The sequence below is a fragment of the Xenopus laevis genome, chromosome 8S, assembly GCF_017654675.1.
Source record: "Xenopus laevis strain J_2021 chromosome 8S, Xenopus_laevis_v10.1, whole genome shotgun sequence".
Lineage (NCBI taxonomy): Eukaryota > Metazoa > Chordata > Amphibia > Anura > Pipidae > Xenopus > Xenopus laevis.
In genome coordinates, this window is record NC_054386.1 from 20,581,442 (window position 1) to 20,603,543 (window position 22,102).

At 39.7% G+C, this 22,102-nt stretch overlaps 1 protein-coding gene across 1 annotated transcript; it reads right to left on the reverse strand.

Moving 5' to 3' along the window:
• Positions 1-235: 235 nt before the first annotated feature.
• On the reverse strand, positions 236-19,093 carry ubr7.S (ubiquitin protein ligase E3 component n-recognin 7 S homeolog). The gene is made up of 11 exons (XM_018232412.2): positions 18,890-19,093; positions 16,079-16,212; positions 15,930-15,990; positions 13,891-13,986; positions 11,600-11,653; positions 10,392-10,497; positions 10,049-10,257; positions 6,993-7,157; positions 5,633-5,795; positions 4,257-4,318; positions 236-2,829 (listed from the first exon to the last, which is right to left on the reverse strand). Exons 1-11 carry the CDS (start codon positions 19,043-19,045, stop codon positions 2,737-2,739), a joined length of 1,299 nt encoding a protein of 432 aa, XP_018087901.1. The 5' UTR covers positions 19,046-19,093; the 3' UTR covers positions 236-2,736.
• Between the last annotated feature and the right edge of the window lie 3,009 nt (positions 19,094-22,102).

The following is a 22,102-nucleotide window of genomic DNA, read 5'->3' on the forward strand; positions in this document are numbered from 1 at the left end:
GCACAAGTCACATGACTGAGGGCAGCTGGGAAACGGACAATATGTCTAGCCCCATGTCAGATTTCAAAATTAAATCTAAAAAAAAAAAAAAATTCTATGACAGTATCCCTTTAATAAATACAATGCTTAGTATGTCTTCATTTTTTAGCAGCAGGGGGGCTGCTAGTTAACCCTGGAGAATAGGCACACTGTTGTTGTGTTTTAGGCCCCATAAGAAAGGATGATTACAAGCACAAACCAGAATTCACTTTAATCCTTCAGATAAAACACAGGGTTTCAGTTTTCTATTATTCATAGCACTCAGATCCTGAATTAGTTAAGTGTAAAACCTACATGCAACATTCTAGTGAATCAAGTTCCTATTTATGCTCTCATTATTTAACAGATGTTAACAAGGCTGCAATAAAGAATTATATCTCACAAGTACATTCTAAAATTGTAATTTACAAAGGGATATGTATAAAGAATAGGAAAAAATAGTGCAATCCTTAACTTTTTCACAAAGGCACTGCTGTTTGAGTTGACAATTAAGGTGCCTGAGCTAGGGGCAAAGAGGACTACTGAAGGGTCAAAGAACAGCTGCTACTTTATACATTGTGGCCACATGCATCTTCTTTACAGCTCACCTGGCAGAGGATGCTGGGCTTTGTAATCATGGAACAGTGGGGCAAGAAGCTAGAGTCCTGCATGGAACCAGATGTTAAACCTAAACCGCAACCCACATACTTAACCACTTGGACCCACTACCCAACCCGCAAGTACCTTATCTGCAACCCAATCTGCTGACCATCAAGAAACAGGAAGTTCTGTCATTGTAAACTGGAAGTGACATATTAGAAGTAGGTGTGATCAGAAAAAAAAAAAAAGAGTAAAACAGGAAGTGCTGTCACTGTAAACCGGAAATGACATCATTAGAAGTAGGCGTAATCAGAAAAAAGAGTAAAACCTCGCTATTGAGAAGACCGAGGACCCGCAAACCCGGAGAACCACGTCTATACCCACTCCCGAAATTTCTATCTGCAACCCGCAGGTTTTTGCGGGTAACCCGACCCCGCTGCAGGACTCCACAAGAAGCAACCTACCCCTCATGTGCTGTATAGAAACACTTAGAGCCACATATATCAAAGGTGGAATTCATGAGAGTTTTTAAAAACTTCCCTAAACTCCCATAAATTTGAAATTCGACTAATTGAAATTCATTAAGTCACATTTTTAAAACTCAGGTGAATTGAATCAACCCGAAAACTTAATTGAATTTGAATTTAAAAAAACTCAATTTGAGTTTTTTTTCCCAGAAAAAAAACTTGAATGTCAGGAACGCTGCAAACAACTCCAAATTGATCCCTGGACGTCTCCCATTGACTTAAACATCAATTCTGCAGGTTTTAGGTGGCTAATAGTCAAATTCAAGTTCTTAAAGGGCCAGAGTATGATAAATCTTGACATTTGAATTTTTTACTCGGCTTGAAATGACTAACTCAAAATGAATTTGAATAACTCCCTAGTCGAATTGACAGTTTTGCCCATTAAAAAAATTAATATCTAAATAACACCTGAAAAAACTTGAATTTTGCCTGGGCCAACGGCCACTGACTTCTACATGACCTCGTTAGATATAGAGCTATTAGATGGCAAATTTTTACATTTGAATTTGAGTTTTTTTACTGCTTGATAAATACCAGACATTCGAGTTTTCGTAAATATAACTAAAATGTGAGAGTTTTGATGCAAAAAAAAAAAGTGAATTGTGGGAAAAAAAGCTAATTAGATTTGAGTAATTTTTCTTTTCTTTAAGCAAAGTGTCCGGGTGTATGTTGCCATTAAAAAATTTAGAAGTTTAATCAATAATTGTCTATTTTGATTAATACTGTTTCCATTTTTTCTACAATGACGATCTAAACTGTAACAAACATTTGGGGGGGAGTTGGCCCAGATAGATTTATAATGGCTTAAAGGGGTTGTTCACTTTGAGATAACTTTTAGTATGATGTAGAGAGGGATATTCTGAGACAATTTGCAATTGATTTTTTATTATTTGTGGTTTTTGAGTTATTTAGCAGCTCTGCAGTTTGCATTTTAAGCAGTTTGGTAACTAGGGTCCAAATTAGCCTAGCAACCATGCACTGATTTGAAAAGGAGACTTAAATATACTAAATAGAAAGATGAGTAATAAAAATGAGCAATAACAATACATTTGTAGCCTTACAGAGCATTTGTTTTTAGAAGGGGTCAGCAACACCCAATTGAAAGCCGCAAAGAGTCAGAAGAAAAATGCAAATAACTATAAATAATGACAACCAATTGAAAAGTTGCTTAGAATTGGCCGTTCTATAACATAATAAAGGTTACCTTAAAGGTGAACCACGCCTCTCACTAGCATTTGAGCAAGCAGATAAAGGCGGGCCTGTTCCATGCTGCACATGGAAGAGAATTCAGACAACCCTATCACATGACAACAACATTCTCAGGAAGTGAAGCTCACTTACAACTGGAAACTTTCAAACGGCTTTCCTAAAAATCAGACGCATTACAGTTTGTATAGTGAAAACAGAAGTCTCATTTTATCTATGGCTCCTCGAAGGCCCCTGTGTAATGAAGTAACACAATAATACACGGCTCACTAACCAAACCAGCTCAGCTAGCTGAATGTACAACACAGGAGAGAGAAGTTTGTGATTGAGCGTATTGATATGAAACAGCATTTGAATTCCTAATTTCTGAACAGTAGCTGCAAGTTTAGCTGCAATAGTACTGCATTCCATCCAGGCGCCGCCTTTTCCGAGAGCGCAGTTCTTCAAAGAAATGCTGAATATCCTCAGTTTTCACAACCTATATGAACAATGAGAAAATATTCTTTAAGAATGAAACAAACACCAATTAAAAGTCAAATAAGAAGGGGTTGTTCACCTTTGAGATAACTTTTAGGGCTCTTACACACGGGCGTTTTTTGCTGTGCTCCCCTGCGTTGCGTTTTCTTCCGTTCAGCCGCAGGAGTAGACTCAGTCAATTATTGTGAAGGGGGCTGTACTCACACAGACGCATGCAAGTGCCAAACGCAGGTGGGATGCAGCATGTTGCATTTCACCTGCATTCGGCGCATACATGCGTCTGTGTGAGTACAGCCCCCTTCACAATAATTGAGTGAGTCTACTCCTGCGGCTGAACGGAAGAAAACGCAATGCAGGGGAGCGCAGAAAAAAACACGTGTGTAAGAGCCCTTAGTATGATGTAGAGATTAATATTCTGAGACAATTTGCAAATGATCTTTTTTTTTTTTTATTTAAGGTTTTTGAGTTTTGGCTTTTTATTCAGCAGCTCTTCAATTAGCATTTTAAGCAATCTGGTAACTAGGGTCCAAATTACCCTAGCAACCATGCACTGATTTGAATGAGACTGAAATGTGAGAGGTCTGAATAGTAACAATACAGAGCATTCGCTTTTTAGAAGGGGTCAGTGACTCCCATTTGAAAGCCGCAAAGAGTCAGAAGAAAAAATCAAATAACTATAAAAAATAATGAAGACCAACTGAAGTTGTTTAGAATTGGCCATTCTATAACATACTTAGTTATCTCAAAAGTAGGGATGCACCGAATCCACGATTTTGGATTTGGCCGAACCCTTCGTGAAAGAATCGGCCGAATACGCATATGCAAATTAGGGGTGGGAATAGGAAAACATTTTTTACTTCCTTGTTTTGTGACAAAGTCACGCACTTTTCCTCCCCACCCCTAATTTGCATATGTAAATTAGAATTCGACTTTGGTTCGACCGGGCAGAAGGATTAGGCCGAATCCCAAACAGAATCCTGGATTCAGTGCGTCCCTACTTAAAGGGGAGCCACCCCTTTAAGCTAGCAAGTAAACAACCCAGGAAGAATCAGACCTCTGAAGCTAGCCAAAAATAAATATTTCACCCTTTAGGTCTCCACAGGGTCAATAATTGGATCATAATGCAGACCTATCAAAAAAAGGCTACATCAAGGGCAGATGCAGCCCATGAATGAAATGGTTTTCTATCCTGATAAAATACGTGGCTTCATTGAGCCAGATATCGCTCAGGCAGGTCCATACATAGACCAATAAGCTGCTAATTGGCCCGTGTAACTTATGAAGTTATTATTGTTATTCCTGCAGAGCAGCGGCTTTTGATGTTAGCATTTATTGACCTCCTGTATAAAAGCAATCTGCTCATTAGTTGCTATAGGTGAGAAGACCTGTAGGAAAAACTTTATTACATAATAGCAATCATTTATTTACCTTTCCTTCCTCTGCAAATCTCTTTAGGTAATCAGTCAGCTCAGTCTTCAAATCATTGTATTCTGAAAAAAATGGAAGTTTTGACAATAGATTCTTATTCCTAACTCAGTTTTTTTTTTCTTTTTTAAATAGCCACAAATTAGCAGGTTAGTAGTTTGTCCTAAAGTCTGAACTAATAGGGAAGCAAGAGAAGCTCATTTTGATCAGATTGTTTACTGGCTTCAGGTCCATGTTGTTCAACTTAATCTAGAACTAGGCTAAAGCCGTGTAATAATGCGTTATGACAATCCATACCGAAACAGTTATTTAAAGGGGACCAGTCACCCAAAAAAAATATTCCAAATCCTATTTTATCACATCAGTCAAGCAAGATGAACTTTAATTACACTGTATAAATTATCTGAATCTTGTTTCCTTCAGTCTGGAATTCATAATTACAGCAAGCAGGCAGCAGCCATTTTGTGGACACTGTTATTAAGACAAGCCTTGTATCATCTCAGAATCTTGTTTGTGCACCAGAATGGGGGACCTGATGTCCATCCCCATGTCCTGGCTACACAATTAAATGGTTAAGAGAACGGGGGAATGTGGGGAGAGCAGTGACATCTAGGAAGTGCTGAATGGAAAGTGAAAGTAATTGCCTAAAGCATAGAGGAGGGGCAGACGATATTTGATTGACAGCTGAGATTTTTACATGAGCTTACAACAGCGAATGCTTTAGTAAAAAAAAAAGAATTTGGATTTCATGTTTAATTTGAAAAGGACTTTTATTATACAGCTTTTTATGTCTGGGTGACAGGTCCACTTTAAGTTCTCAGCTTAACTGATAATTCTTCATTTAGCTAGGACATTAGTTGCACCAGCCCAAGCATCTGTCTCCTACCCGATCTTCTTTCCACAGGACTATCAGGGCTCCCAGGAAGAACGGTAGAAATTATCAAGTCGATTCTGATCAGATGGATATGTCAGTAGATCCAACTAACCAATTATTGTATCAGGACGTGTATAAAATCTTTCTATGGATGTACTTTTTAGTCAACTGGAAAAAAATGGATCTGGGTATTTTTGATCTGCTCAACTCACTTCTAGTGATGGCCGAATTCACTGCGACATTGCTCATTTCGAATAAATTCACGAAATTGAAAATTTTGACGCTGGAGACAATGCGGACACCGGCGACAATTAAACATTATAATGTGTGTCAAAAGTCGCAGACGTCGGAATTGTCGCTGCAATAAATTGACGCCCATGAATTGTCGCCGGCGTCAAAATTCACGTTTTGCGTTTCATGAATTTCGCTGAGAAATTTGCAATTTCGTGGCGAGGCGAAACAGGACATTCGCCCATCACTACTCACTTCTCCTAAGTGTCCTTACCGCAGATTAGCTCCACCTGTTGCACCCGATTCATACTGCTGAGAGCGGTCATTAATGGGTCTCTGCTCTCTGTTGCCTGCTGAGTTTTGCCTTTATTTTCATAAGCTTGAACTGTGTCATTTTCATCCAACAGGAACAGAACCTCTAGCTGTGTGTACATCTTCTGTAGGAAACAGAAGCAAAGATGGTTTCAGCAAATAAAAGGGACAATACATAGTAACATAATAAGTTAGGTTGAAAAAAAAAAAAAAAAACACGTCAATCAAGTTCAACTTTTTAGGCCTGTATATAACCTGCCTAACTGCTAGTACAGAGGAAAGAAAAAAAAAATTTGAAGCCTCTCCAGTTTGCCTCAGAGAGGGGAAAAAATTCCTTCCTGACTCAAAGATCGGACCAGTCCCTGGATCAAACAGCACGGACACAAAATAGATAATGTAGACTCCATCACTTAAAGGACAAGTAAAGTCTAAAATAGAATAAGGCTAGAAATGCTGTATTTTGTATACTAAACATAAGCATGAACCTACTGCACCACAAGCCTAATCAAACAAATGATTTATGCTTTCAAAGTTGGCTACAGGGGGTCACCATCTTGTAACTTTGTTAAACATCTTTGCAAAACTAAGACTGTGCACATGCTCAGTGTGGTCTGGGCTGCTTAGGGATCGTAATAAACAGAGCTGCTTGAGTTCTGCATGGCTGGGAAGTAAGGCGGGGCTCCCCCTGCTGTTCATAAGTGATTGTTTCCCTGCTCAGCAGTTAGGGACCGTCTGACAATTCCTATCCACAGCAGTAAATGAAGGGAGAATTTCACTGCATACAGACAAGTTTCTTATAAAAACGGTACACATTTTTTAATTAAAGTATATTGGAGATAGATTTCTGTTTCTTTTTCATTAAAGAAAGTAAAAATGGGATTTTATTTTTTTGCCTTTCCTTTTCCTTTAAGGTAAAACATGAAATCACAACCGTAGCATAAGTAAAGTTAGAAGTATATCTGCTCAGGAAAAATTACATATATCGTTTTACAGAACACTAAACATTAAAGGGTGGTTCACCTTTAAGTTATCTTTTAGTATGTTATAGAATGTCCAAATATAAGGAACTTTTCAATTGGTTTTAATTATCTATTTTATTTTTTATAGTTTCTAATTTATTTACCTTTTCTGCTTTCAAATGGGGATCACTGACCCCATCTAAAAACAAATGCTCTGTAAGGCTACACATGTATTGTTATTGCTACTTTTTTATTACTTCTGTTTCTATTCAGGCCTATTCATATTCCAGTCTCTCATTCAAATGTATGGTTGCTAGGGTAATTTGGACCCTAGCAATTAAATTCACATGTATCTCCACGTACCTTGCAGTCATCACATGAGCACAATTTGCTGCGCCAATTGCTCGGCCAGTATGTTGCCGTATTAGCTTTGGATCCTGGAGACACTTTCATTTCTTTTAGTTTGCATACACTCTGAGGGCTGCCTTCTGATTTCAGCAGGTGGGATACTTCTCCAGCTGCACATTTCTAAATACAAAGAAGTGTAAGAATTAAATGGTGAAAATTTGACACTGCTCTTCTTTCATAGCTAAATATAACAATTACTTCTTTGAATAGATAAATATAACCGTAAAGGTTACTTAGCTTCTATCTGAAGTAGAGATGCACCGAATCCAGGATTCGGCCGAATCCTTCTGCCTGGCCGAACCGAATCCTAATTTGCATATGCAAATTAGGGGAGGGATATCACGTGACTGTCACAAAACAAGGAAGTAAAAAAAATTTCCCCTTACCACCCCTAATTTGCATATGCAAATTTGGATTTGGTTCGGTATTCGACTGAATCTTTCACAAAGGATTCGGGGGTTCGGCCGAATCCAAAATAGTGGATTTGGTGCATCCCTAATCTGAAGCACTGGCAAGAGTTAGATGCTTTATCTACAACCCTATTAGGATTCTGAAAAGTGTTGCTTCCACAGAAACCAAAGCATTCCATAACTATAGCAACAGTGAGAAACCCCCCCTTTGCAAAAGGCCAGTCACCTCTGATGTCACTCCTTTATACATCTACTCAAGGGTCCCTTTTATCTGGCAGCCCAGCTGTGAGTTAAGGTGGTCATACACTATAAGATCCGCTCGTTTGGCGACATCGCCAAACAAGCAGATCTTTTCCCCCGATGTGCCACTAATGGCAGGGCTATATCAGGGGTAAGCGGTTAGAAGGACCAAGAGATTAGAGTTTACAAACTAAAAGGTTAGGGTACAATTGAGACATTAGGATTTTAGAAACAATTTTGTGATTTTTGATACAGCAATGATTAATTAAGGTACATTGAATAAGCTTCTTTAAACAGGTGGGTCTTTAAGGAGCACTTGAAAGTTTGGAAAGAAGGAGAAAGTCTGACAGCTTGAGGCAGAGAGTTCCAGAGAAAAGCAGAAGCCCGAGAGAAGTCTTGTAGACGAGAATGGGCAGAAGTGACCAGAGGAGAAGTGAGGCGAAGATCAGAAGCAGAGCGTAGGTTTCGTGAAGGAGAGTATTTGGAGATTAGAGATGAAATATAGGGAGGGGTTTCATTATTAAGGGCCTTGAATGTGAGTGTAAGTAATTTGAATTTGATTCTAGAAGAGATTGGGAGCCAGTGAAGGTACATACATATGGGAGGAGCTGATGTTGAGCGGCGAGCTAGATGAATGAGTCTAGCAGCCGCGTTTAGAACAGATTGGAGTTGTGAAAGGTGACTTGTTGGAATACCTGTGAGGAGTAAATTGCAGTAATCAAGGCGGGAGATGATGAGAGACTGAATCAGTGTTTTAGTTGATTCTGAACTGAGATATGGTCGTATTCGAGCAATGTTGCGCAGTTGAATACGGCAAGATTTTGCAAGTGTTTGAATGTGTGGTAAAAAAGACAGATGAGAGTCTTCTCACCGGGCGACTTATCTCCCCAAAATCTGAGCGTGTCTCTGCCCTTAGAGGTGAAGACACACAGAGCTAGAAGTAGCAGCTACTTGTGGCTATAGAATGCCAACAAAAATACACTGCCATAGACAATACTGAGAATTGCCTCTGCTAAAACACATGTAGCGTCTTAAAGGGGTGGTTCACCTTCAAACAACTAGTTGTTTTCAGATAATCACCAGAAATAACGACTTTTTCCAATGACTTTCTATTTTCTATGTGTGACCGTTTTTCTAATATTGAAGTGTAAAGTGTAATTTTTCACCTTCTGAAGCAGCCCTGGGAAGGGGGGGTCGCCGACCCTGTAAACTGTTCTAAATGGATACATTTAGTTCTTTTCTATTATCTGTGTCCCTGCTGAGAAGAATCTCTGGGTTTCATTACAGGCAGCTGTTAGACTTGATACAATAGTTGCTAATACTCCAGAGATGCTGCTGAGAAATGTATCAACTAAATGTTGCAAAATTGTAACACTTTAGAATTGGAAACTGATTCACTGAGCTGCCGGACTGAAACACCAGAGAAAGGAACATTCAACTTTAAACTTAGATTTCGGAAACACTTTAAAAAATAAATAAATATTTTAAAAACAATTTTTATTTTGCACAGCCTTTTTACCCAGTTTTTATTTTTATACTGAACAATTCCTTTAGAGGAGAAGGAAAGGTGGAATCATTGGAGGGTGCCAAAAGTTAGGGACCCCTAGTGATTATATTCACTTATCTGATTCCCCGGGTGACTGCTCCTGTTAGCATAAAACTGCCCTGGGGTTCAACTCAATGTTGCAAAATTGTAACAGTTTAGAGTCTGCACCTGAATTACTGAGCTGTCAGACTGAAACACTAGAGACATGAACTTTAAACTTAGATTTTGGAAAAGCAGTAAAAAATAAATAATGAAAAGTAATTGAAAAAAAGTGGGGAACAATCTGAAAACAACTCAACCGAAAAAAGTGTTTGGAAGGTGAACAACCCCTTTAAGGTGGCCATAAACGTAGCGATCTCCCTGATATGCCCACAGTGAAGTGGGCAATAACGGGCTGATCCGAACGTGGGCCCTAGGACTCAACGATCAGATCATAATGGATCTAATACGGGCAGTCGGATTGCGGGACCGCATACATGCATAGATGCGGCCGCAATCCGACGGGATTTTTTAACCTGCCCGATCAAGATCTAGCCGACTTTCGTCCAGATAGCGATCGGGGAAGCCCGTCCGATGGCAATTTTGTTGCCATGACAAGTAGCTCTGTGTGTCTTCAACATGATATAAATGGTGCCATTACAAAACAATTATTTTTTAAAATTTTTGTAACAATTACTTACAAAAGAAAAACCTATCAGAGGAAAATTATCAACATGACCTATATATACAGTACCTTAAAAGCTACTCTTAAAAAATTAGTGTCACTTTAAAGCCTTAAATAGACTTTATAAACAGTTACTTAACAGTCTGAGCACCTGATTTGTCTCTGTACTAGTGGACGCTCCATTTGGCATGTTTATTTCCTCTTCTTTTATGAAAGGAGTTGTGATTTCTTCTTTCTGTTCCCCAGTTTTAATGTTTGGCCCATCTTCTCCTAGAATACCCTCAGCCAGACTATCATCAACCTTGATATCCTTGCTTTCAGGATCCATCTCAGCAGATGTTATTTTTGTAACAGGAGGAACTAAAAAGATAGGACAACACCATAATAAGGACATAACAATAGGACAAAGCATAAAAAACAAATAAAAAAATTGTAATATTGAGAAGAAAACAAGGTGCAAGAGAAGCACAATGCTTCTATAAATATAACTTTACTTGCTATATATGCAGCATAGGCCCAAAGAAATGAACATCGGTCCATGCAGATCTGGCATATCATCTCCTGAAAGTCCATATGCTCCGGTGGAACTGCACCAAGGTGCTGTAATAAGAACAGAATATAATACATTTAGACAATATACACACAATATGGCTATAATATGTATTATAATCTGTGCAAATACATTCAATCAATTCTTATAGTGTAAATGCGTTCCATTTGTTTGTGATTTGAAATTCTCTCTTAAGTGTACTTGTGCTGGCAGATAAAAGACATGGCTTCACATGCAGATGATCCATTAACTGCCCTGTGTGCAGTCTTGGAATCAGTTAGGAATCATATTTTTGTGGCAAAATGGAGACAGATTCCAAATTAAAGGAAGCAGATGGGCAAGCAAAAACATTTGATCCCACTTTGGATATTTCATAAACTTTTGCTCAAAATGCTGATGTCAACAGTGGATAAAACTAAGGTGTCAGGTAGAGTCCTGCAGCGGGTCGGGTACCCGCGGATTACCGGCAACAAAAAGCTGGTACCCTGCGGAACGGGGGTAGGCTTTTCAGGTGCGGGTCGGGTTGCTGCAGCTCTCTCCCAGCAGCGCACTTCTGTCCCTCTAGGCTATCGGGCACTTTTGATGATGTCACTGCAAAGCGGAAGTGACATTACTCCCGGTTTGATGGTAGTCGGCGGGTTGTAGATAAGGCAGTTGCGGGTCCGGTAACGGATCAAAGTGGCTAAATTTGCGGGTTTGGGTCTTAGAAATTGGTTCGGCGCAGGACTCTAGTTTCAGGTGCATTTTTAGAAAAAAAAAAAAAAAACCACTAGAACTTCAGTGCTGCAATATGATGTGGATAATCACACAGATTGTACAATTAGTGGTTTCTGGAATAGTAGTTTTAGACTGGTAATACCAGGCTTTTATCTCAGAAGTTCTTCTTCAGTCAGAGAACCAGTGACTTTGAAAAAAAAGGTCTATTGAGCCGAAAGCCTGGTAATAGCAGCGTAAAATATAGAAAGTTTCGGCAATATGCAAAAAATTTAAGAAGATTGAAATCATTTTATTGACCCAAACCCAATCAATTTCAAAGTTTCACATCAACTTAACATTACTAGAAGCAGCATAGAATTCATATGCAAACAACGGTTAGATCCTTACTACTCTTTGTCCCAGTCGCACCACCAAATACACAATGAACAAGCTTACCCTTCCATGGAACCAGTCCTCACAGACTATACACTGGATCATTTCATCTTGGACCTTAAAAATAAATAAAAAGATAAATTAAAACAAGTGTGTACTTTCTATAATATACATTCAACCATCAATACACCCATTAGATACATTTACCGAAAAATAAAAATGGCATAGGGTTCTTCTTTAAGCCAAGTGTTTTAAAAGGGTTGTTCACCTAAAATATATAAATATACTTTTATTATTACGTAGAGAGTGATATTCTGACACAATTTGCAATTGGTTCTCATGTTTTATTATTGTGTTATTTAGCTTTTTATTCAACAGCTCTCCAGTTTGAGCAATCTGGTTGCTAGGGTCCAAATTACTAGGGATGCACTGAATCCACTATTTTGGATTCGGCTGAATCCTTTGCAAAAGATTCGGCCGAATAATGAACCAAATCCTAATTTGCATATGCAAATTAGGGGTGGGAAGAGGAAAACCTTTTTAACTTCCTTGTTTTGTGACAAAAAGGTCATGCGATTTCCCTCCCCACCCTGATTTGCATATGCAAATTAGGATTCGGTCGAATCCGAATCCTGCTGAAAAAGGCTGAATCCTGGATTCGGTGCATCCCTACAAATTACCCTAGCAACTATTAACTGATTTGAATAAGAGACTGGAATATGAATAAGAGGGGGGCCTGAATAGAAAGATGAGTGATAAAGTGTCAATAGCAATAAATGTGTAGCCTTACGGAGCATTTGTTTTTAGACGGGGTCAGTGACCCCCACTTAAAAGCTGGAAAGAGTCAGAAGAAAAGGGCAAATAATTCAACCTTTCATTCGGGTAAATATTCACAATGACGTTATAACATGTTATCATTATCAGAGATGTTCCATTCCAGAACAATAGGTGGATAACAAATAATGAAGACCAACTGAAAAGTTGTTTAGAAATGGCAATTCTAAAACATACTAAAAGTTAACTTAAAGGAGAAGGAAATTCCCTGGGCGCAAAAACCCTCCCCCCTCCCGTGTTGTCCCCCTACTTCTGGCGCAGCAGGAGCATTTACCGGTACGGATCTACTGCGCATGCGCAGTAGATCCGTACCGGTAAATGCTCCTACTGCGCCAGAAGATGCCGATTAATCCAGGAAGAAGACCGCTTGGGAGAAGATGGCGCCTGTGAGCTCCGTGGACAGGACCTGCGCAGAGAGGTGAGTAACAAGTTAGGGGCATTTGCCCGGGGGGACAGGTAGGCCAGGGTGGAGGAGGGGCAACACAGGGGAGGGATTTTTGCACCCAAGGGGTTTCCTTCTCCTTTAAAGGTGAACCACCACTTAAACATTATGCACTGTCCCTTCACACTGCAGATTGTCTCTGCTTCTGTGATGAAAGACCTTATTTGTTTGTGCCCACAGGTAAGGAGCCCTGGTGGCTTTGACCACTGCACCCCCTGTAGATATGCCTCTCCATACATAAATATACATAATACACACACATATAATCAATTAAGTAGGTGATAGTCTATGCAAAGTAAAGGCTGTGGTGTAATTTATTAAAGGGGAACTCCGGCTTCCAAACCAAAATTTGATAAAGAGGCCCACATAACACAGAAACCCCTAATATACCCATCACCTTTATCTGTTTCTTCAAAAAGTATGAATAAATGCCATTTTCTATGCTGAAATCCAGCTGTTTAACAGTTCTTTTCTTTCTGCATCAATTGAAATCCTGGCAGGGAAGGAGAGACTAAACACTGATGTTACACCACAGCTTACAGACAGTATGCAGCAACTACATAACCCACAATGCATTGCACTGTGATGTTTCTTTCCTTATTGAAATCACATGTGCAGGGAATCGTGGGGTTTGGAGGATGCAAGCTAAGGACAGATGGCTGCTGATACATAGTAACAGTAGTCAGCCAGCCCAGCAAAGTAGTCAGACAGATCAGCAGGAGAGCAGGGAGCTAGGCTTAGGGAACGGTTACCAAACCATTAAAAATCTGCATTTTTTTTAAATGATGTATATTGCGTTTACTTTTCAAACAGCTTGTTATGTTTTTGTGGAGTTCCCCTTTAAGAACATATGCTTCCCCTACATAGATACTATACCAATTATGTATATCCTCAGCAGTAAAGCTTAAAAAAACATGTTTGTCTTTGTTCTCTAAACGCATTCACTAAATTTGGTTTTGTTTCTTTAGTAACCTCACCAAACACTAATTTACTAGAGATGTATGTTCACTTTTACTGAAACTCAAGTTAGAACACCAAGACAGACAAAAATGTTCAAAAGATCTACTGTAAGAGTTACCTCATCTTCTGGATCCGGATAAGGCCTCTTGCACGTGCAGTACACACCAAAGAAGTTTTGGTTGTATTTATTAAGTGAATTACAATTCTCTTTTTCCTGTTAAAAAAAAAAAAAATGAAAATATTAAGTGGCAAACACAAGAATCAAAAATCGAATGCCTAGTGCAAGTTATATAATTCACGCTATCGCCGAAATGTCATATCTATTGATTGTGTCAGGTATTTCAAGTTATTTTAGAACACACTTCAAGTATATATTTTTATACATCAATTCAAGGGGTCAGAAATATAAATACACGAAACAGAGCAATTTCCATAGAATGTGCCCTTATATGGCAATTTGCAGCATTTGCAGACAGGAGACTTTTAGAGGGATTCTGTAATGATTTTTATGGTGCAAATTACACTGTTTTCATTACAAAAAAAAAATCACTATATAATTGTATTTTTAGCTGTAATATTGGTGTGTATGTGCCATCTGGGATCATTGTGCCTGGTCATGTGCTTTCAGAAAGAACCAGCACTTCATGATGAACTGCTTTCAGATAAGATATTGTTTCTCCTACTCAATTTAACTGGGGGAGTCGCAGTGGGATTTAAATTTACTATAAAGTGTTATTCTCATATCTACCAGGGAGCTGTTATCTTGAGTAAAGGAGAGGTTATTTAGTTACCTTCCCTTTGTTCTACTGCTGGGCGGGTGGTTGTGAGAGGGGTGATATCACTCCAACTTGCAGTGCAGCAGTAAAGAGTCAATAAAATTAGGGTTCAATACACTCACGGTTTGTTGTAAGTTTAGACGCTTTCTTGTTGGTGCTACCTTCAGGTCACGTGACTCAATGTGAGAATTAACCAGAAATGGAGAAAAAAAAAAGAAGATGCACTCATCCGATTTGATGCGGTGTACCCAAAGTACCTCCAATCTTTTATTGGTGCGGAGTACAAAAATCAAACAATTCAGAGGCTTCACGCCCCCTTCATCAGTGATAAAGTACACACTGGCAAAGGGGGCTTGAGGCCTCTGAAATGTTTGATTTTTGTACTCCGCACCAATAAAAGATTGGAGGTACTGTGGGTACACCACAGCAAATCGGATGATTGCATCTTCTTTTTTCTCCATTTCCAGCACTAAAGAGTGACTGAATTTTAACAGAGCACAAGTCACGTGACTAAGGACACCTGGGAAATTAACAAAATGTCTTCCCATATCAGATTTAAAAATTAAATATAAAAATAAAAATCTGTTCACTCAGATTTCAGTGCAGAATTCTGCAGGAGCAATAAAAAAAAAAGCAAAAACCCTGCAATTCCACTGAATTAAAACACTTTACATGCATTGGATGCTTCCTCTCTTTATAATGGAAAAAGTTGCACAAGCAGGATGAGTCAGATGAGCTATAACAAAGGTAGCCAACAATCCTGATAAAAGCGTGTGCAAACAGGTGATCTGGGAGTCAAAATTGGACTCACTCAACAGCATCACTAGCACTTGTAAGTCAGTTCAGTAGAAAAGTTCTGGACTTGTACGTTTTTTTTCCTTTGGTACCTTTCTTCTACTTGCGAAATCTCACCTATCAAAGCCAAAAATTGGGGTTGGTGGGGGCACAACACTTTGTAACAAATATGTTCGTCTTATACAGGTATAGGACCTGTTATCCAGAATGCTTGTGACCTGGGGATCTTTTCCGTAATTTTGATCTTCATACCTTAAGTCTACTAGAAATTCATGAAAGCATTAAATAAGCACTGGTTCTGTTACTCATAAGGATTAATTAGATCTTAGTTTGGATCAAGTACAAGGTACTGTTTTATTATTCACGAGAAAAAGCAAATTGTTTTTAAAAATTTGGATTATTTAGATAAAATTAAGTCTATGGGAGATGGCCTTTATGTAATTCGGAACTTTCTGGATAACGGGTTTCCGGATAACGGATCCCATACCTGTATCTAGAGGATTCTATTTCTCTTATTGCCATCGGATCCATAACCCTGAGTAATAAAGTAATTCTAATTTAGATCGGTTTATAAAACTGTACCTACAGGGAACAACTTGCACTCCAGCTGTTTAAACTTTGCATTCCCGCAGTCACACTGAAAATTCCTGAAAAGAGAAAAACAAACCCTTTATCATCAGATTCCTAATGCCACATTGAACAGAGCGTGTAGTTATACATATCAACACCCTTTACCTCTTTGTATAGAGTTCGAACAAGTCATGTCCCTCGTGACATTTGTATGAACACGCCAAGCAGATTCCAGCAGGATCTTCTCTATTGGGAGTACAGGTATTACATGCATACAGAGCTTGCCGCCTTACATAACCCTGGATGGGGAAAATAAAAGGATGGGGAAAATAAAAGGATTACTTAAAAAAAACAACAGTTCCTAACATAGACAGCACCAGGGTCCAGTGGTTATTAAAGGAGAATGAAAGGTTAAAATTCGGTAAGAAAGGTCTATATAAATACACCAGTAAATCCTCCAAGTAGTCCTCTGTCAAAAGAAACACAGCATTTCTTTCCTTCTATTGAGTACACATGGGCTTCTGTATCAGACTTCCTGTTTTCAGCTTAAACTTCCAGGGCTAGGGCTTGAGCATGCTCAGTTTGCTCCTCTCTCCCTCCCTTTCCCCCCTCTCTGCTGTAATCCGAGCCCAGAGCTACAAGTGAGCAGGAAGTGATGTCACACCAAGTTAATATGGCAGCTGCTATCCTAAACAAACAGAGTTTCAATAGTTGTTTTCTCAGGTATGGTAAAGCATTCTACAGAATAAATATATTGTTCTAGCTTGCACTATTGTGGCGAATCTATTGACAATAAACGGTCTCTGTAGCTTTCCTTCTCCTTTAATACACAAACTGCAGACTTAAGTACAACGACTAAAGCCCATGTAATATAAATGAAGGTATAAACAAATGAGGTGGTATCATATTTTGAGAGAAGCACTGAGGCAACGCTCTCGTCTTGATAAAACACTGAAGAAACTTGGTGACAACTGCTTTTACTTAGCAGCCAAATACAGTGGTGGGATCCATTATCCAGAAAGCTCCACATTATGAAAAGGCCATCTCACAGTCGATAGTAATCAAATATTTCAGATTGTGCATTCTAGTGATGTGTGGGCCGGCCCATTACTTGCGGGGAGGGTCGGGTTCGGGCCAACCTCACATCCCCATTTGTGGGTGACGGGTGGGTCTAGGTCGAGCTCTTCCGGGTTCTGGTTTTATAGCTGCGCGCCTTCTCGACCTGCCCCTTTTGTGACGTCATCGGTAGGTCAGCGCAGGTCTATAAAAGGAACCCGCAAGTTGGGCTTGGGCGGGTGGAGGGAGGCCCAAACATCACTAGTGCATTCTATCCCTTGCTATTATCTGAACGCTGTGCTGAATCTGACTACTGAAACAATGTAGCACAAGGCAGATGATTGCATGCTTCTTCCCAGGTCTAGTAAAGCATCTTGGGAACAGGAATCTTTGAACAAGCAAGGGTCAGACAGAGGCAGCCTCCAGTAGCAATAACCCTTACAAGTACTTTAAAAAAAAACGATTAGAATTTTCTTTCAACAATGTATTGTTTCAACCCTTTTAATTTAAAGTAGAGTTTCCACCTTAAAGTAACAGTAACCCCAAAAACAGAAAGTGTTTTAAAGTAATTTAAATATAATAGTGTATATAAACAGAGCTGCTGTGTAGCCATGGGGGCAGCTATTTAAGCACAGGTCACATAGCAGATACCACTTGCATTCTGTAGAATCCCATTGTATTCTATTACAGAGCTTATCTGTTATCTGCTGTGTATCCAGCGCTTTCTCTCAGTTTTTAGCTTGAATGGCTGCCCCCGTGGCTATACAGTAGCCTATTTACATAACTATACTAGTGTTTCTAAAGCAAACAACTTTGTATCAATGCAGGGCAACAGCACATTATATTTTAATTACTTAATAGCACTATTTTTTGGTGTTAGGTTCCTTTAATGTATTCGGACTTCACCTTCTGCAGAACTTCAAGGGCACTAAGGGGGGGGTTATTTATCAAAATCCGAAAATATCGGAGTATTTCCTGAAAACTACTCTGACCAAATTGGCACATGTTTTTCCCCTTAAACGATAAGTAAACCTTTAAAATAAGTGAATGTAAAAATGATTATAAAAATAAAATAATGATTTTACATTACAAAATTTCTTAGAATAGCACTCTCATTAGTGATGTGCGGGCCAACCCGATACCCACAGGTTTACCCACGGGTCGGGTGGGTTCAGGTCGACCTCGCACTGCTCCTCGCGGGCAGCACCCGCCACCTTCAAATGCCGGCATCCAACTTCCAGTTTTATAGTGTTGTGTCTGCCCCGCCCCTTTTGTGACATCATTGTGACGTTATCAGCGGAGCGGGTCTATAAAACGACCTCCGAAGCGGGTGCAGGCGGGCGCATTAGCAGGGCGGGTTAGGGTAACCCTGACCCGCACATCACTAACTCTCATCAATTTTACATTATTTTAAAGGTTTACTTATCCTTTAAACCCCAAGGAAATACACCAATAAAAAAAATGCATTATAAATTGGCAGGACCACAAAGAATGTAAAGTGTGGGGAAACTTAAAATCAGGGCACTTGAAATCGAGGTTTCACTGTATTAATAACCTCTAAATTCAGGGCGTTATGCATCTTCCAGTCTGGTTGCTAGGGTTGAGTAAGCATAGCAACCAGATACCTGATACAATGTTCAGCTGGAGAGCGGCTAAACAAAACAGCTGAATAATTTAAAAGGCAAAAAATAAGAGCAACTTCAGCATTCCTTAGAACACCGCTGTCCAAACCATAGTAAAAGTTCATGTAAGATGCCCATGGAATAGAAGAGCTTGAAGCTGCTCATGAAATGGTGCAATTAAAGAAGACATGAATAATTGGAAGACAAAGTGGTGAAGTAACTAGCAAAGCAATGACACAAAGGGGCCCCTTGAGTGTGGGACAACATACAAGATGAGTAACACAAAGGTTCTTGGCACCTCAGGGTAGGAGCATTTTTCAGCATCGCAGGCGCCCAGCACAGCGCATGCCTTGTCTTCTAACGCATCGTCCTCTTCCAGCACATCCAACAGAGACAGCACTGGCTCCTCTCCTTCGCCTCCATCCTGCTTCTCTGGCTGTCCGTTTGCCGCCATCTGTATAAGGAGAAGTAAAAACACTGGCGGGCGGAAGTAGGTGGAGCGAATACTGCGCATCAGAACAATATCCGGTGCTGGCGGGCGGAAGTAAAGTAAGCTTCGGAAAGTCCGATTGGTGGCTAGTTACTTTCCTAAGCAAAGAGTGTCACTTGATTTTATCACACCCACTTTGTTTTGCTTTAGCATGTGACTAATGCGGTTATTTGGCAAGGGACGAGCTTGGTGTCGCTTTGGACTTAGTTCTCTTGTTTGCTCACGGTCAGCCAAGTTGGATTCTGTGTCCCCCGTTTCTTTGGCCTACTTGGACTGTTCTGTGGAGCCCAAGCCGGGTTTTGACGCTACTTGACCCACTTCGGATTTACCTCACTGAGGGACACGGGGCAGCAAAAACAGGAAAAAGCAAAAGAATCTGGGAGAGACCTCGACTCCCCTTTATGGAGGACAGGGTTCACCCTGAGTGTTAAAAGGGGTTGTTCACCTTTCATTCAATTTTTAGTATGATGCAGAGAGTGATATTCTGAGACAATTTGCAATTGGTTTTCATTTTTTATTATTTGTGGTTTTTGAGTTTTTCAGCGGCTCTTCAATTTGCATCATAAGCAATCTGGTTGCTAGGGTCCAAATTATCCTAGTAACCACCCACGGAATATAAATACGAGACTGGAATAAGAATAGGAGAAAGAGGAGTAATAAAAAGCAGCAATAACAATACATGTGTAGCCTTACAGAGCATTTGTTTTTTAGATGGGGTCAGTGACCCCCATTTGAAAGCTGGAAAGGGTGAAACGAAAAAGGCAACTCAAAAAGGATAACCTTTAAATAGTGAAGGCCAATTGCAAAGTTGCTAGGAATTGGACATTCTATAACATACGAAAAGTTACCTCAAATGTGAACCACTCCTTTAACAGTGGGCGCGTGAGGCAAACAAGCTGGGATCCAGGTTCGGACTTAGAATTAAACCAGGCCCTGGCATTTCAGGTACACAGAGGCCCAATCAGCCCCCACCAGCCCACTAAATACTGACTTTCTATGGCACCTTATAGCAGCCCCTCTGGCATTTGCCAGAACCCACAGATTGCCAGTCCGGGCCTGCTGGGATCTGAGTCTTTCTGAGCCTTGGTAGTTAGAATATCAGCACCATTTACGATTCCAATGTAAAAATCCTTTATTGGTATTACTGCTCAGTGACAACCGAGGATGTTACAGGCCAGGGTTGCCAGGTTTAATTTTCAAAAACAGCCAGAGTCGGCTACAAAACCAGCCAAGAGTCACTTCAACAGTAGCCCAAAAATAGCACAATATGTGCAGTGAAAAAAAAAGTCTAAAAATTAAAAGAATATGTTTTTTTCAAATTTCCACTGTTTTGCTGATTTTTTTCATGAAGCAAAATGGGACAGATTCGCCAGCTACCAGGGGCATAACTACAGAGGGGGCCCAGGAGGTATAGGGGCCCCATACATATACAATATCAATAAATATTGGTAAAACAGCTCAACCTCTAGACATTTTGGTGGCCAGCAGATGTTTGCCCCAAATTTGTCTAAAATTGAGGAAAGTCACCGGAAAACACAAGAATGTTTAAGCGTGACAGGAGACTGTGGTAGAGAGCCCAAAATCTGATAACTCCTGACTTCTTCGCAATTCAGTCCCTTTGCATGCTGGGTATTGTAGTCTTAGATTAAACTTGGCAGTTGGCAAATTGTTAAACAAAAACTACATTACCCAACAAGCATTGGGAGACACAGGCTTGGTACATTAGGGCTAGAAAAAACTTTCTAGCTCTGTTATCCAAGACATGAACAAGTGTGTGTGTATAAGGCAAGACTTTCTGCTGCAAGAGCTGGCCATGTGGTACAACAACATACATCTTGGAAGATGTGGATAGACATTTCAGCCTTCCATGAAGATAGAACATCAATATCTGCACATTTACTAACATTAGGAAAGGAAGAAAGAACACTCATTTCAGTTATAAATTGATCATCCAGAATAATGGTCAAGAACTCAGTTATATCCCGTTTTATAATTATTTGCATTTTTCTTCTGACTCTTTCCAGCTTTTAAATGGGCGTTGCTGACCCCATCTAAAAAGCAAATGCTCTGTAAGACTACAAAATTATTGTTATTGCTAATTTTTCTCTCTCATCTTTCTAGCTCGTCTCCTATTCATATTCCAGTCTTTTATTCAAATCAATGCATGGTTGTTAGAGTAAGTTGGACCCTAGCAACCAGATTGCTTTAAATACAAACTGGAGAGTTATTTAAATAACTTTAAATAATAAAAAATGAAAACCAATTGTCAAATTTCTTGTATGGCTCACTGCTCGGAGGTCCCTGCAATGATACCCCTCAAGGTCAAAGGTCGACCCCTGTACTATCTATTGGACAAGCAAGGGCATGTACAATAAATTCAAAAGTCAATCAATCAATTTACCCCAAGAATCCTGAAGTTTCCCTTTAATTGCCGGCTCCTAAGATTCCTAAAGATTCCTTTCAGTTTGTGTGGAGACAGCACTATCACAGCTTTGGGAAATAAGTAATATGGAAAAAATAGAAATAATATTATGACCAGAATAGTACGTGTTCTTATCCTGAGGACACAAGTGAAATATGCAGCGTCATCATTTGACAAAGTTACTACGTCTTTGCTGTATTAACTTCGTTGTCCCGGGTTGCAGAATAAAGGGAGAGCCGAGTGCACACAAACACAGCCTGTCCTCTTCCTCCTCCAGGAGCAAAGATGTAGTAACACTCCCTTTGTCAAATGATGACGCTGTATATTTCACTTGTGTCCTCAGGATAAGAACACGTACTATTCTGGTCATAATATTTAAGCATTGCACGATTGGAGTGCCGATTAGGATCAAAGACACCCTGAAAGGCACATCTTTAAAGGAGAAGGAAAGGTTAAAACTAAGTTAGCCTTATCAGAAAGGTCCATCTAAATATACCAGTAAAACCCCAAAGTAATGTTGCTCTGAGTCCCCTGTCAAAAGAAACACCACATTTCTTTCCTTCTATTGTGTACTCATGGGCTTCTGTATCAGACTTCCT

Excerpts from the sequence above, each read along its gene's own strand:
- ubr7.S (XM_018232412.2), bottom strand. The coding sequence starts at position 19,045 with ATGGCGGCAAACGGACAGCCAGAGAAGCAGGATGGAGGCGAAGGAGAG. Across the intron at positions 5,796-6,992 it reads GCTCATGTGATGACTGCAAG|AAGATGTACACACAGCTAGA; the intron begins GTACGTGGAGAT and ends TGTTTCCTACAG. Across the intron at positions 2,830-4,256 it reads GATTTGCAGAGGAAGGAAAG|GTTGTGAAAACTGAGGATAT; the intron begins GTAAATAAATGA and ends TTGTTCATATAG.